Source organism: Phocoena phocoena, chromosome 3 (genome assembly GCF_963924675.1).
Source record: "Phocoena phocoena chromosome 3, mPhoPho1.1, whole genome shotgun sequence".
NCBI lineage: Eukaryota > Metazoa > Chordata > Mammalia > Artiodactyla > Phocoenidae > Phocoena > Phocoena phocoena.
Window position 1 is genome coordinate 38,776,181 of NC_089221.1, and position 16,893 is coordinate 38,793,073.

Consider the following 16,893-nt stretch of genomic DNA (forward strand, 5'->3'; position numbering starts at 1 on the left):
TGCTATTTATAGCTATGTAAAAATAAACTTTACACAGGTGTGTGTATGAGTGTACATATGCACATACATGTATATTTACATGGATATATGTGTGTATATATATGTATAATTTTTCAAGTAGTATAGTTAATATTTATGCATTTTACTGGAAGTAAAGTATCCCGCATACAATTTGAAAAGGGAAGGAAGTAAAGCCTAGAAATAAGGAATAATTGTTTAGAAGGAAAACTAACATATTAACAGTAGGCTAGGTTGAAAGAATAATAGGTGCTTTTTCCCCTCTTACTATAGCTACATCTCTAAAAATAATGGTTCTTAAAGTGAAATTACTTTTGGATTATATAATGATAGTAACAAGGCACAAATACTCGATCAGATCAATTCAGTGATTCAACTCTAAAGATCAGTATCCAAAAATCTCAGAGACTTTAGTGATTCTACTCCAAAGTCAATGCGGAATATTCTTTTCACCACTTTAAAGGAGATATCCCAATATTCTGGTTATAATCCTAGAGATTACATGGAAATGGATTCCTTTTCTAAATAAAGACTATATCTCTGTAGCCTTGTTGCATCAGTTGACTCCTGTATTTTTAATGGTCTCTGAGGAGCTCTGGAGGTTGCAAGAACATTCTTTAGAGGGATCTGCAGGAGGCTGGGCTGCCATGAGAGTGTCTCAAGCAGCTGGGATTCCAGGCCTCTGAGTACTGCTTTATCCAGAACAGCAGCTCCATTTTATTCTTTTATGTTTGGGGTCTCTCATATACAATTTTCTTTTAAAAAAAGAAAAGATAAAAGGAATTACTCTTGAACTGTTTGAAGGCCATTAGTCTACAATTTTAAATTCACTTCTTTTCCAGATTACATTGTACGTCATTTTACTCTGTGGAAAAATTAACATATGTAAATAGAGTACAAATCCAAACAGTGTAACATAAACCTTTCGTTGTTCAAAGATTCTGAATGCTAACTCCTATAACAGATAAACCATAAAATTAAAGTGATTTAAGATGGTAGGCTTTTATTTCTAACTCACACAACTGTTCGGTTAGAATGTTTGTTGGGCAACTGTGTGATCACTGAGGGAACCGGATTCCGTCCACCACATGAGTCTGCTGTCTTCAATACTGGCATACAGTAGAGGGGAAGGGAGGAAAGGGGAGAAAGAGCGCCTCTTTCTTCATCAGCTCAGCCCCTTTCCACTTTCCGTCCATTGGTTAAAACTAGTCTTATGGCCTGACTTAAACAAGACGGGTAGAAATGTCGCATGCAGTACAGTTGCTTCCAGGCAGTAGTAGCCCTATACCTTGAAAGCAAGGAGTATGTGACTTCGGTGGACAGCAAGGAATTTTGCCAGGGTAGTTACACTGTTTCTTTTCAGTTAGGTTAAGACATATATTAACAAAAATATTCTGTTAATTAACTTCTTTACCCCTACATCCATTATTTTCATTATAATTTACTTAAGTCCACCGGTGAAATGGTTGGCAAAACAATGCATTTGCTTTTTCTGGTAGTTTTGATTGTTTTGAAACTTTGGGCACAAGGTTTTTAATTAAAGTATTTGATTGAAAGGGGAACATTGTTCAGGTTATCTTGTATCCATTTGTGCCTTTCTTGTTGTAGTGAAAAACACATAGTGTAAAATTTACTACATTCATCGTTTTTAAGTGCACAGTTCAGTCGTGTTGAGTATATTCACATTGCTGTGAAACAGACTTCCATAACTTTTTCATTTGCAGAACTGAAACTCTATACCTGTTGAAAACTCCCATTTTCTCCCTACCCCCATCCCTGGCAACCACCGTTCTAATTTCTGTTTCTGTGAATTCGATTACTTTAGATCCTTCGCAAGTGTAGGCATATAGTATTTGACTTTTTGTGACCGGCTTATATCACTTAGCATAATATGTCCTCATGGTTCATCCATTTTGTAACAGGTGAGAGGCTTTTCCTTCTTTAGGGTGAATAGTATTTCATTATATGTGTATACCCCATTTTGTTTATCCATTCACCCATCAATGGATATTTTGGTTGCTTTCACCTCTTGGCTGTTGTGGATAATGCTGCTGTGAACATGGGTGTGCAAACATCTCTTCAAGATCCTTCTTTCAATTCTTTTGGATATATACCCAGAAGTGGGATTGTCACTTACAGCAGGATCATATGGAATTTCTACTTTTAGGTTTTTAGAGGAATCTCCATACTGTTTTCCACAGTGGTTACACCATTTTACAATCCCATCAACAGTGCACAAGGGCACAAATTTCTCCAGCTGCTCACCAACACCTTTTATTTTCTGTTTTTTTGATAGTAGCCATCCTAATGGTTGTGAGGTGATATCTCACTGTGGATTTTATTTGCATTTCTCTGATGACTAGTGATGTTGAGTATCTTTTCATATGCTTTTTGGCCATTTGTATGTATGGCTTCTTAAAAGAAATGTCTGTTCAGTTCTTTTGCCCATTTTAAAATTAAGTTTATATGATTTCTTATTGTTGAGTTATAGGAGTTCTTTATGTATTCTGGATATTAACCTCTTATCAGATAAATTATTTGCAAATATTTTCTCCCATTCCATGTTGTTTTTTCACTCTCTTGATTTTGTCCTTTGAGGCATAAAAGTCTGATAGAGTCCTATTGTCAAATTTTGTTTTTGTTGCCCATGGCTTTGGTGTTATATCTAAAAAATCACTGCCAGATCCAATGTCATAAAGCTTCCCCCTGTTTTCTTGTAGGAATTTTACAGTTTAAGGTTTTATGTTTACATTTTTATTCTATTTTGATTTAACTTTTGTGTGTGGTGTAAGATAAGGGTCCAGCTTCATTCTGCTGCATGCGTATATCCAGTTTTCCCACCCTCATTTGTAGAAAAGACTGTCTTTTCCCCATTGAGTGGTCTTGGCACCCTTGTCAAAGATCATTTGATCATACATACGTGAAGGGTATGTATTTTTACAAAGCTTCAAATGCATACTGTGACATATAATTTTTTAAGGTATTTATAAGATTGTACCAATTCCTGGCCCCAAAAGTTTCAGAAAAGGCTCTTTTATGTTACTGATGATTCTTTCTCAGGATTCTTGCTTGGGTTTTACTATATTAGGAGACCAGATAATGCTGAAAACAATTTGTATCTGCGTTACGGTGCATCTTTCTGGGGTAGAAGGAGTATGAGTATGGGAAAGGAAAACAAAAAGGAGGGTTTTAATTTGTCTTTATTATTATTATCTGTTGCTTAGAATCCAATTTATTGCAAACACACACACACACACACACACACATAAATGGAATAGTGTGGTAGAAACATATTAGCTGTTTCAGTTCTACTGTTTTCTGAGTAAGTCCTGTGGGTATCTATGTCTGTGTACTTTGGAATGTGTTACTTATAGATCCTATACCCGATGGCTTGAGTGTTGCTAATTATTTTAGGTCACTGGAAATTCTGGATGCTGTGATTGGGTGGATGTGTTTTGTGAGTATACACACAACATAGTGAGCCCTACTGTCATTAGGTCACAATACCCCCTCATTAACCATAAGAATCAAAAATTGTCCTACTCTTACTGTGCATTTTTTAAATGCCTGTTTCAAAACTTTCTGGAAATATCTTTCCCTATAAAGATTAAGTTAGCCGCTTCCTTATGAAGTCTCTTGTCTTTACCCTATAGGTACGTCCGTTCTGATGAGCTCTCTCTGTTTAGACAGTATCGGCTTTCTTGATCCAGTTGCTAGAGCGTGTTGTTTTGGGGAACTAGGGAGGGGAGCCACGATCTTGACTGCTGTGTCGCCTTGCCTCTTAGTGAATTGTGCGAAGGAGTCATAGACGCGCATAGGAATAAAGCCATCTTATTTAACAAATCAGAGGGCATTAATAGCCTTTGTCAGAGGAGAGTAGGAAGAAGTAAGATGGTGTCAGGAGATTTACTGTCCTTGGGGCATGTCAGATTCATTTTCTGCAGTTTCCTTCCCCCGGAATGGTTTCTTCCCAGTTAGTCATGTCTCCGTCTCCCACTTCGCTCAGGTCTCTGTTGAAACGTCACCACATTTCCTGCCCACGCTAAAATAGTCCCCCCTACGGCCTAAGTCTCTAATGCCAGCTTTATTTTTATAGCATTTAACACTGCCAGACACTATATGTCTTTAAGCGTATATTTAACTGATTTTTCAGCACATCTTCTCCATTGAAAGGAAAATTTCACGAGACCTTTTCAAGGACCTGTCTTGTTCATTGTTCTTCCACAGAACCTACAACAATGTTAGCACGTAGTATGTGTTAATGACAAAGACATGTTAAAGACAGATACGAAGACGTGAGTTGTTGGAAGCAACACATATTAGTCACTTTAATATGTGTTACCTTAAATAACACATATTAAAGTAACTTTAAATATTAGTTACTTTAAATTAATAGTCAGGTTTGGTCAAATTTGATCTAAAGTCACAAATTACAGATTTCAGAGATTGCTAGCCATCCTGAATCTTTCCTAATTACCTACCGTGAGAGGGAGAAACAGTGGCAAAGCATTTGATAAAACCTGAAGGGTAGTAACTATCTTATGTATGTATTTCAAGGTGGTAGATCTACTAGTATCCATGTGTAGGTCCGCATTGGAATCTCCTAGAAAAGTTGTCATTTTCGAGCCATATCCTTCTGTGGTAGATCCTAACAATCCTCAGATGCTGGCCTTCAACCCAAGGGTAAGTAGTCATTCTAGCACATCAGTCACAAGTTTCCTTTAACAATAACTGAGATTTTAGTCTCATTAGCTTTCTTCTTTCTTAGCTAAATTACTGTCTCATCATACCCATGACCTGTCACGAACTCTGTATCCATTTAGCAAATATGATTTCTTTTTCCACAAATTTGATTTACTTCCACCTTGTCTTTCATGTATCCTGTTACTTCTCCTCTCCTTTTCTACTTTAAAACCATTTTCCTAACTTTGCCTTCATCAAACTAGACCCATTTAACTTTAATCCCCTCAAATTCTGATCTTTACACATCCCATCTGCATGGAAGGTAGGTAAATAACTATAATAAATTGGTTTATAATGGTCAATATGATTATTTTAATTTCATCATATATTTTTTGAGAGTCTAACTTATGTAATCTCATTTTAATTTTAAGGATCATGGGTTAAGGGACAAATTTTCCCTTTTCTTTTGCATTTTTATTTCATCCTCTCTTGCCGTCCCCTCTCTCCCTCCCCAGTTAGCTGAAGGTTAGTGAAAGTTTATTTCATATTGTTGATCAACTGACATTTCTTGAGAAAACAGTTTTATAAATATTCAGGGAAGTTTGGCAGAATTCTTCTGAAATAACATGATTTTCAAATTACATGAGAGCCCAAATTGCCTTAGTTTCTATTACTATTCATCCTGAAATCATTTTATGGAAACAAGGACTATATAAAATTCTCTTGGAAACACTTTCCCTCCTTCACAAGTGGCAACAGTGCACATATTTTCAGTGTGCTTTAAAATGAATTATCAATTGAGTGTATGGTGTCATTTACACACTTATTAATCATACTTGTTTGGTAACAATCTTCCAATCAAAAGGAACTAAAAGCAAAATGAAACTGTAAGATTTAAAGTGGATTTTTGTGTTTTAGAAGGATTCTGTGCTTACTTTATTCATCATGGCTTAATTTTTTAGTGGTGACAACAAGAATCAGGAGCCTAATATCTTTTGCGTATTTATAGCTTTTCCCCTGTAAGCTGAACATCATTTTATGTATTTACACTAAAACTGGCATTATTTTCTTTTTTCTTCCCTCTGACTCAGTTATAAATCCTATGTCCTTGAGCCATCTTATTAAAGTCTTCCTTTTTTTTTTTTTTTTTTTTTTTTGTGGTACGTGGGCCTCTCACTGCTGTGGCCTCTCCCGTTGCGGAGCACAGGCTCTGGACGCACAGGCTCAGCGGCCATGGCTCACGGCCCCAGCCGCTCCGCGGCATGTGGGATCTTCCCGGACCGGGGCACGAACCCGTGTCCCCTGCATCGGCAGGCGGACTCTCAACCACTGCGCCACCAGGGAAGCCCAAAGTCTTCCCTTTTGTGTACACAACACAGTCATTGCTTTCAAATTGACCCTGATGGAAAATTCAGGTACAGAAATAATATGTCTCTCAAGTAACGTGCAGACTTGCAAAGGCTTACGGTGAATACTATTTTTTCCCCCATTCAAACAGAAGAAGAACTATGATCGAGTAATGAAAGCATTGGACAGCATAACTTCTATTAGAGAAATGACACAAGTAAGTTTATCATCTTGTGGTCTTGTACAGTTCAGTTTTGCTTGAGTGAAATTATATTTTTAAAATATCTGAGAGTACTGGCCATGTGGTAAAATGTAGACTTTTCTATTATATGAGAGTACAATTAAAATCATAAAAAAATGAAAATTGTTTTGTACTAGGATGTTTTAATTAAACTACATCAGTGTTTTGGCATGCTACCGCTGTGACTTTGGAGGGTAATTGCGTAATCATAATCTGAATGCTCGGCTCTCAAACTCAGACAAGAATTTGTTGGAATATCTTAAGGTAAAAGTTAAATCTGGTACCATCTTCCTCGACTGCCAATTTTAATTAATGGTAGTAATTTCAAAACATTTTAATGTTAAAATCAAAACTAATATTCTGTCAAATGTAAATTACACGTAAATAGTTTAGATGTAACACAGAATCTCAAAAGAACTTTGGAAGACACCAGACACCTTGAGAGCATGAGTTTATATTTTTGGCCACTAGGGAGGTTTTGGTGGAAGAGTTTGATGAGCAAGGATCAGGGTTTATTATGAAAGTCCAATATATCCCTGGGCAGGAGTCCAGCACTTAGAAAAGCACATCTTATTGAACTATTGAGGCCTTTCCACTGCCAAACACTTGGCGAAAGGTTTGAAGCTCATCATTATAAGTAGAAATTAACAATCTAATTGACAATACCACACATTGCGGGTTGAGTTTGCATATGGTGGTTTCAAGGCTTGCACTGCCCCTAGAGGCCTTTGCAAGTTTATGGTAAGTCATTGCCTTTCTCTGGGAAGGGAGGGAATAGTGATTTCTCCAGTCTTGGGGCCCACAAAGCTTCTGTGCCACTCCCCCGCCCCCACTACCCCATCTACTCCATTTGCAGATGTGCATCCAAAGTACATTTTTTAAAAAGAGTTATTCTTTCTTAAAATTTATTTATTTTATTTATTTATTTTTTGGCTGCATTGGGTCTTCATCACTGTGTGCGGGCTTTTCTCTAGTTGTGGCGAGCGGGGGCTACTCTTGGTTGCGGTGCACAAGCTTCTCATTGTGGTGGCTTCTCTTGTTGTGAAGCATGGGCTCTAGGTGCACGGGCTTCAGTAGTTGTGACTCGCAGGCTCAGTAGTTGTGGCTCACGGGCTGTAGAGCGCAGGCTCAGTAGTTGTGGTGCACGGGCTTAGTTGCTCCACGGCATGTGGGGTCTTCCCGGACCAGGGCTCGAACCCATGTTTCCTGCATTGGCAGGCAGATTCTTAACCACTGCACCACCAGGGAAGCCCAAAGTACATTTTCACATTCCCAAATTTGATTCTTGGTTCTTTTGATAGTTATTTATTTATAAAGTCAAATACTCATTCATCCATTCAACAAATGGTATGTGTCAGACAGTGGTAAACAAGAGATCCTTTAATTCACAAGTTATATTATTTGCTTAAAAGCCGTCATTCTTTCCACCTGTTTTTCTATGCCCTTTCTACATTATCCGAATTCCTTTTCAAGCAAACATTTATAATTTGTATGAGGAAAAGAAAACAATAAATGCATTTCCACTTAGGGGGAAAAAAGAACCTATTGCAGTACCTTACATACAATTAAACATTTTTGGTCACCAAAGACTTTGGTATAGGATATTTATACTATACTGTAGATCCAGAGCATTCTTGTATCTAAAAATAGCTACAAACCCTGACTCTGGGATCAGCTCTGTGCCAAGAATTGCTTCCTTTATTCTGGGTCATGTGTAAGCTATTTTAATAGGAGGGAATGGAGATGATTGCGTGTCAGCTTGGGAAGTTGGAGGCCCATGTGGTATGATTTGCTCATCAGTGACGTGGCCTGCAACCTTGAGCAGTTGCTTAATTGCTTGATGCCTCAGTTTCTTCATTGCCAAGATGGTAAATAGTAATGTTGCCTTCTCCCTCAGTGTACACTTCATAGGGATGCTGTCAGGTTTTATCCTGTCAAATTCTTTAAATTTCTCCAAATAAATATAACATTATACTGGCCTAAATTGTCACAGACAGATTGCCTTTCTTTCTAGGAAAATGTTAATTGTCTGGGTGAATTCCTTTTAAATATTTGTTAATTGTTAATTATCTGGGTGAATACTTTTAAAAGAAGGGGTCATCGTCTTATGTAAATTTTGTCCAATTTTCTCATGTAAAGATCTACCCGAAGTCAGTACCCTCAGATATGAGCATGAGTAGTAGCTATTAGAAGTTTCGCTTTAATGTTAGTTAAATGTTAAAAATGTCAAAGAGAAACCAGACACTTGATAAAGGTGACAAGACAGATTTATTCAAGTACTGCGGTAGGGGAGAGAAACTTGCAGTGTGAGCTGAGATCACCTCCGAGTAAGGCAAGGTGACCGAGATTTTTTAAAGTGAAAACAGAGAGGGAACAAAAAGGGGCTACAGAGAAGTGAAAATAGGGGGGGCTCTGGGGAAATGGAAATTTCAGGGGGGATAAGAGAATTACTGAAAGGTTAACTGTATGGATTGGTACCTTTTGTGTTTTAGCAACATTGGGTTTTCTTGAGCAAAGACTCAGCAGTGGTCCAGGGACTTCCAGCCTAGTGCATGGAAGCCAGGCTAAAATTCCATTGAGCCTCTTATCAAAACGTTCCGGCAAGTCCTTTGTCCTGCATGGAAGGTCAGAGTTCATATCATCTTGGGGAGAAGCAACTAGGGTAATGGCTGCCATTATCATGTCACAACCACAGGTCTTCACGTTTAACTGGATAAGGCATACCTGTTCAGTCTGATTTTCCTTTTGCAAAAAAAGAAAAAGAGAAAAGAAAAAAAGGAATTTTTAAGAAAAATCAAAACGTATAATGACTTTTTTTTCAGGCACCGTATCTGGAAATCAAGAAGCAGATGGATAAACAAGACCCCCTTGCTCATCCCTTACTGCAATGGTATAAAATTTAGTTTTCCTCTTAATGAAAACAGCATCACTTCCTACTGCCTGCTTTAAGGAAAAAAAAAAAAAAAAAAAGCCTATGTTGCAAGACCTGCAATGCTACAGTTCTGCAAGCCTATGAGGCCTGGTGATTTTACAGTCCAAGAGTCCTTAAGGACTCTCACTTTAATTAAAATTTGGACATCACAAGGGGAAGAAAGTGCTGTCATATGCACTGCAGGGATATATGGTGCAGTCGACAGCAGTTTGTTATCTATCATTTTAAAAACTTTGATTGGTTAGATTACATGGTGAAGCCATTTTGGCTCGTTTAATTTTCTAGTGTGATAAAACTAATTTTCATCTAATTTTCTGTGTGATAAAACTGTTTCAAACACTTACTGAAAATCTCTCTATAATGTGTGTTTTGCATAATTTACTCCCTTAACAAAGACAGTGTAAATTTGATAAACTCTGTGTTTGATGACTGCCCATGAGGCACTGTTTCAGAGGAAGTCGGGTAAGGCACACAGCGTTAGTCCAGGCTGACCCTAGAAAAGAAGGGTTAGGCTATAGTTGAGGGGTGGGTTGAGAGCTCCCCTTGCTCTACAACACTTACTTCAAATAATTTGCCCTCTGGTTTCTCATCTGCAAAAAGAAAACAGTAGTATCTACTCACCTACTCACCGTACCTATGGGGGTTTTAGGTGCGTCTCTTTGAAATCACTGACAACTCAAAGACTATGGAATTTACCATGATTATCAGGCAGTAATACAAATGTAAAGATTATAAGAAATTGGTCTGAATGAGTACTTGTTCCATGCTACAGCCAGGAAGTTTTTAAAAAAATATGTAAAGATGGGCAAAGGAGGAAGAGGCCACCTCATGACTCTTAATTACTTGACTTTCACTTAGGCAGAACCTTACAAAACACATTTAATTTAGTCCAGTAAAACCATGACAAAAGTTAGGTTTTAGAAGTCTTTCTCCTTTGTATCTTTTATAAACTATTTTTAAAATTCTGACGAACTGAGTAAAATAACACAGTTTTTATTTTAACTTTTAAAATTCTCATATTAAGTCATATTCAAAATGAAGGTAAAAATTTCAAATATCTAATCTCTTTCTTTTTTTCCCTGAAGTTAGCCTGATTGTTCACTTTTAATTATTTGTGATCATTTCCTTCAGCTTGTTAGTCACTCTTCCTTCAAGGAGGAGAAAATTTACCAACATGTTTTACACTTTTTTTAGCTATTATTCTCTATACTGCAAAGCATAAAACAATTAGTCCTTTCAGATACCTGAGGTTTTGATTTTTTTTCACCTTCATTGTCTACATATGGTGAACAACAGTTTGTATATAAACCATTGTATGTATCAGCACAAATATCCTCAAATATTTAAAGAAAGGAAAACTATCTTCATAAAAACTCATTCTTAGTTAGACAGTGTAGGGAGAAGCAGATGTCTGAATCAGCTTCTAAATTTTGTATTTAGATTACCATTATTTGAAAACATATTCATAAATGTTCACTTTGCTGACATCTAAGGTTGTGGTTATTAAAAATTATATCTCTTAAGTTTTAAAGAGCTACGTCTGTGTTTTCAGATTAAAGTATCTTGTTTATTATATCAGCTCTTTAAATTGTTTCAGGAAGCAAAGCAAAATGTTGTAATTAAGTAAAATTGTTACTCAATTTAGTTTATGTCACAGCAAAAATAAGTTTTAATCACTTGCCAGCTGAGGGAAAAACACTTTAAATATATGTGGCATATATTTGTGACTGATGGCTTATTTTAATTAATTTCAGGGTTATTTCAAGTAATAGGTCACATATTGTGAAACTGCCAGTTAACAGGGTAAGTTGTTTTTTCACGTATACATACAGAAATGTGAGGGACACTTACTAGTTGGGAGAACTGACCCCTGTGATTTTTAGGCAGCCTCTCCAGGAAATTGAAGTTAACTCGGGCCAAGCCTAATCCTTCAGTTAGAAATGACCACATGCGCCCCAGCTCTAAGTTTCTCCAAGATATCAAATTCAATTTCAGGCTGCTGCCCTGAACTTTTAAGTAAACGAGTCAATGTGAAACCATTTAGTTATTCCACATGTGATAGAGAGGACATTATCTAGAGATTGACCAGAAAAAGGTAATGTGCTTTTTTTATCATTGTCAGTTTAATGTTGGCACAGCTTTACTTTTCTATATTGGAGAAGATATTGCCTCCAGATAGCTTACTTATCGGCCTAATATGCTTACAAAATAAAGAAAAAGCTAATGGACTCTGATTTCAGTTCTGATCGTCACCTAGGAGCAGTATCGAAAATCTCAGCTCACCCATCTATGAATCTCTAAACTATGAGATTCCTATATATTGGATTCCTGTATAAGTACATATATTCTTAGGTGAAAGGGCAGCGGTTAGAAAATTTTGTTAAGCGACTGATTCAAAAGACTTTGTTTCAATTTTTTCCATAAGCAAAGTGGGAAACTATAATTTGAATGTAGGCAATTTCTAATTTTACAAATATATGTAAATAAAGCATGATGATGATAATTTTTGCAGTTTTAAAATCTTGAACTAACTTTTCTGCTTAGCAAATTCAGATATTTCCCCAGTTGAATAGCTGGTGGATACTTAGGGAATTCAATAATAAAAGTCTCAAAAAGAAATGTAATTAGGAAGGCAGATCTGCTTGAATGTGATTACATGGCATATTCCAAAGCTAAATATAAATGACTTTGGATTGTCTGTCTCCTATTCCTTTTCCATTAGCCTAAAGAATTATCCTTCAAATCAGCAATTCCATGCGATTTATCATTTATGCAGGGTTTTTGTCAAATGAATGCCCTGTTAATATAAACTATTATGGTTTGAAACTAGATAATTCTTAAACCAGTAAAGTTTGAAATTGTCATCAGCCTGATTGTATGTTAAATTTGACATGTTTTCCTGCATCCTTATTTTAAATGGCAGCAACTGAAGTTCATGCACACTCCCCATCAGTTCCTTCTTCTCAGCAGTCCACCAGCCAAAGAATCCAATTTTAGAGCTGCTAAAAAACTCTTCGGAAGCACCTTTGCATTTCAGTGAGTACGGCTTTATGTTTAGGGGTGTGTGTCACCCACTTAGTCTTCCAGAAATGTGTGGGGAGGAAGGCATCCTCTTTTAGTAGTTGGCTGTTAGCACTGGACAGTTCACTACACGGTACTTGACTAGGAAACCCAGAACTCTGAGAAGGCACCATGACTTGTTATATTGAGACCCCCATAAAAACGTCATTGATTTTTGCTTTTTCCCTCCCCTCCCCTGTGTTTTAGTGGCTCGCACATTGAAAACTGGCACTCCATCCTGAGAAATGGTCTGGTTGTTGCTTCTAATACACGACTGCAGGTAAATTTTCTGCATGCTTTAACAAGACTCATTATTCTTCAGTATTGGAGTTCAGTAAGCAGTCCGTCCTGGTGGTGTTTTCACTTGCAAAAGGGGATGCGTGTATGCTTTAAAAAATTACGTGGATTTTTCTAATAGGCATACGTAATTTTCACAAAATAAGTCAAGCAGAATTGATCTATACACAACATAGGGATGAAAAGAAAAAGAAAACTGAGTTCCCCTATGAGAAAATAGTGAAACCACTTTAAACTTAATAGAAAAAAATTAGCACAAAAGAGGTAAAACCTTAACACAAATTCTCTCTGCTACTCCAACTCAAGTTTTTTGAGCACAACCTCAGTGTGAATACTTTAACAGAAGAAAAGGTAAGGCTAAGAATAAGCAAAATGGAGATTGGACACCAAAGAGCCATCGGCTACCTGCTTTTCAGCCCGTAGGGCAGCACATGGGCAGGATACTGTGGGTGTGGTCTTCATCTTTATTTACGCCCTTCATCTCCAGCATCCCACCTCACTCTCATTCAGCTGATTTTCATCTGATGATGTAAGGAGGTCAGGAGATGAAATCCTCAACCCAGTCACCTGTGCGAGATCTCATATTCTGATGACAATTGGGATGACACAACTAAATATAAATGTTCATAGATACACATTTAATATAAATATAAATGTCCATAAATATAAAATGTCCATAAATACATATTTATTGAATTAATATTTGGTGCATACTAAATACGGTATGAGGGCCCTAGAGCATGGAGATAATAAGAGAGAATTTTAATTGTTCTGAGTAGTAGACCAGTCGAAGAGTTTCAGTTAATGAAACTCTCCGTAACTTGAAAAATTTAGAGGAAGTAAGGAATGGGATGACAGTGCCGTATAATGAAAATCTAAGATATTTTGTTGATATACTAGCAGATGAGTCCTGATCAACCTTCTGTCACATGTGTTTCAGCCACGTTTATTTTCAGTATTTTAGAGTCATTAACATAAAAGCCTACTCCAGGGCTTCCCTGGTGGCGCAGTGGTTAAGAAAACGCCTGCCAATGCAGGAGACAGGTTCCATCACTGGTCCAGGAAAGATCCCACATGCTGCAGAGCAACCAAGCCTGTGAGCCACAACTACTGAGCCCGCACTCTAGAGCCCATGCGCCACAACTACTGAGCCCGCATGCCTAGAGCCCGTGCTCCACAACAAGAGAAGCCACCGCAATGAGAAGCCCGCACACCGCAACGAGGAGTAGCCCCTGCTCGCCACAACTAGAGAAAGCCGCGCACAGCAACGAAGACCCAATGCAGCCAAAACTAAATAAATTAATTAAAAAAAAAAAAGCCTACTCCAGTACTCGATACTAAGTGACTCTTTGTCATCAGCTGGGTGGAAAATCTTTACTAAGGATTTTTTCTGGCTGTCATTTTCCATATATCAATGCACTCTGAATTTTAAGAACGAGAATATTAGTACTCTTTTCAAATTAGACCTTGAAATCAGAGCTTTATCATTCTATTAAGAGCTAATGTTCCAGCATAAGACCAATGGTCTTCTTTTGTGAAATATTAACATTTGAAACCATAAACTGACCATTTCCTTTCCCACCTCCTCTCATTCTAGCTCCATGGTGCAATGTATGGAAGTGGAATCTATCTTAGTCCAATGTCAAGCATATCATTTGGTTACTCAGGTAAGCTTGTATTTCATTTCAACCTCAAATATATTAAGTTTTTGTTGTTGTATATTCTAGGCACAATTTTTTATCGAGTGAATGAAGCTTATTTGATGTATTTGTATTAAATTCATTTGGTAAATGTCAGAAGTAAAAACAAAGCTCACGTGTCAAGATGAATTTATAATACTTCCCCTAGCATATGAGATGGAACATATGTTTTGTCAGTTTCAAAATTAATTTTAATTTTGTTTCAGTAGTTTCGACATTTGTTCCGTCTACAGTAAACATTGAAAATATAGCATGTACAAAATATTACGTAGAGCACTGAAAAATGTTTACATATTATATTAAAGAAGTTTTAAGCAGTATGGAAAACTTAGGATTAGAAAAACACCCTCAGAACCATCCTACTTATTGACAACTTCTTGTTAATATTTTAGTGAGATTGTTTGAGAAAAATATATTGGAATAAACTGAAACCATGTGCCGAGGAGGAGCCTCATAAATTCAAAATATGGAAAGAACGATTACCAAATTGTTAGCATTCGTAATCCTGAGGTAGTAAAATTCAGGGTGATTTTTTCTTTGTACTTTAAAAAATTTTGGAATATTTCACAATGATCTGTGTGATTTTTTTTCTCAGAACAGAAACTTATTCTGTTTAAATATAAAATAATTATGCCCATTGTAAAGAAATTGAAACTACACAGAATTGTATAAAATAACAAATGAAACATTTTCCTCCTAACAACCTCAGGGTTTGGTGAGTTCCCCTTTAGACTTAAAGGCGTTTATATTTGTATACCTGCATATATAGTTGGTTTTGCTTATGTGCTTGTGTTGTGTGGGGTTACATGATTCCACTAAACAACTTCAGGAGATGTTGTTCACATGGTGCCTGGATGGTAAGTCTTAGGATCCATATATTATAGAAAAGGAGACTTAGAGAGATCTAATAACCAGGAGAACATTGAGCAGGCTTACCTGTCTGATTCTCTTGCCCAAGTTCACACTCTTTCAGCCACAGCAAGTGGTTTCTCAGTGTTCCACCTCGACCTTTCCCAGAGCACATGTCCTACGAGGACCAGGCGGGCTCTGTATGCCTCTTCTGACCCAGCCTCAAAACTCACGTGGCGCCACTTCCCATGTACAGTATTGGTCAAAGCAGTCACAAGCCCCTCCATATCCAGGGGCTGGGGAATTAGACTCCATCTCCTGATGAAAGAGTGGCACAGTCGCACTGTAGAAAAACATACTGTTGAGAGATATTGTTGCAGTGATCTTTGAAAATACAATATGCCAAAATAAAACTAGGAAAATAAACATCAGAAGAGTAAGATATTATAGGAAATAAAATCATGTAGTTCAGTGGGAAAGATGATCAGAATCAGCTTAAATCAGACTCTAAATCTTTTTAAAACAGAACACAGTAAAAAAGTAATATCAAACCATTTTTAATAAATAAATACAATCTCAGCATAGATAAGGACAACACAACACATCATCGAGTCCTGTGATTTTCTTCTTATACGGGTGTACTGACTCCTTAGATGGGTTCATGGAAAGGTTTTTGAGGGATTCAGATGAATGTGAAATTTGTCTGTGTGAATGTTTGTCTGGAGAGAGGGTAGATAGCTTTCATCCAATTCTTTCAGTGTCCTTGATCTGAAAAATAAAAAGGAAGAACCTCTACAGTACGTTGAAGTAGCTTCATACTTGGTTTGGAGGACTTCAGGTCTACGAGTTAGAGAGCAGAACCATCTTTCTGCACTAATAGCTTCGCCTGTTCCTCAGCTTGACCACACCCACTTCTGCCCCTTTGCGGGAATGTCTGCCTTGGAAAGTGCCTGCATCCACACCATTTGCAGTTTGGTCCATAGGCTTTGCCCCATTTTCATTAAGCCGTTTATTGAAACAGCAGCAAACAAATAGGCTTCTCAACTTCAGGATAGTAGATGAGCATTTTTAAATACACTATAGCTACAAATCTACCTATTCTAAAACAGACAGGAATTTTAATTCTGTTTTGTCTGAAATACTTCACAGTAAAAAGCCATGGCATTAACAGGTTAAGGTAAGACTTGTGAGTATCATAGACACAAGGACTTAAATGGTTTTTCTTTATTAGGAGGAATAGTAAATTCTACAGGAATTGAGCATGAAGTTAAGTTGCAGTATAAATATATTTTTCTGAAATTGTTTATATTTTCCACCCCTTATCTTCTTCTAGTCACCAGATGGTAACAATAAAATTTAGGTCCTAAACGCCTTTTAAAATCAAGTTTTAAGAATTTTCTGATTATATCAATTTTATGCAAGGGAAGGTCCTAGCCTTCTTTTCAATGCAAAGAAAAACAAAGTATATTTTCTACTTTGTAACTTGACCAGGATTTCCAGAACCCACCAACTTTCTACCCTGCTTGCTCAGGGCACAGCAGCTGCTCCTTCAGGAGCCCTTTGTGATGGTCTGTGGCCTGATGCTGTCAAACCTTTGCCTAAAGTGGAACTTTGCAGTGTAGATGGATTGTATTTTGAGCTGCATGATACGGCTTTGTCCCTAAATTATTATTTTGCTGATGTTTTTAGGGATGAACAAGAAGCAGAAGGTGTCAGCCAAGGATGAGCCAGCTTCAAGCAGTAAAAACAGCAACGCATCACAGGTG

At 37.2% G+C, this 16,893-nt stretch overlaps 1 protein-coding gene across 2 annotated transcripts in view; it reads left to right on the forward strand.

Moving 5' to 3' along the window:
• Nucleotides 1–16,893, forward strand: part of PARP8 (poly(ADP-ribose) polymerase family member 8) — a 177,813-nt gene that overhangs the window by 147,545 nt on the left and 13,375 nt on the right. Inside the window, exons 17-24 of one of the 2 annotated variants that reach the window (XM_065875479.1) lie at nucleotides 4,576–4,701; nucleotides 6,200–6,265; nucleotides 9,112–9,179; nucleotides 10,976–11,024; nucleotides 12,145–12,257; nucleotides 12,489–12,561; nucleotides 14,176–14,245; nucleotides 16,817–16,890. In XM_065875479.1, coding sequence (XP_065731551.1) covers nucleotides 4,576–4,701; nucleotides 6,200–6,265; nucleotides 9,112–9,179; nucleotides 10,976–11,024; nucleotides 12,145–12,257; nucleotides 12,489–12,561; nucleotides 14,176–14,245; nucleotides 16,817–16,890 — 639 coding nt within the window. The remainder of the gene's footprint in view (nucleotides 1–4,575; nucleotides 4,702–6,199; nucleotides 6,266–9,111; nucleotides 9,180–10,975; nucleotides 11,025–12,144; nucleotides 12,258–12,488; nucleotides 12,562–14,175; nucleotides 14,246–16,816; nucleotides 16,891–16,893) is intronic. The other variant, XM_065875480.1, reaches the window with a different exon arrangement.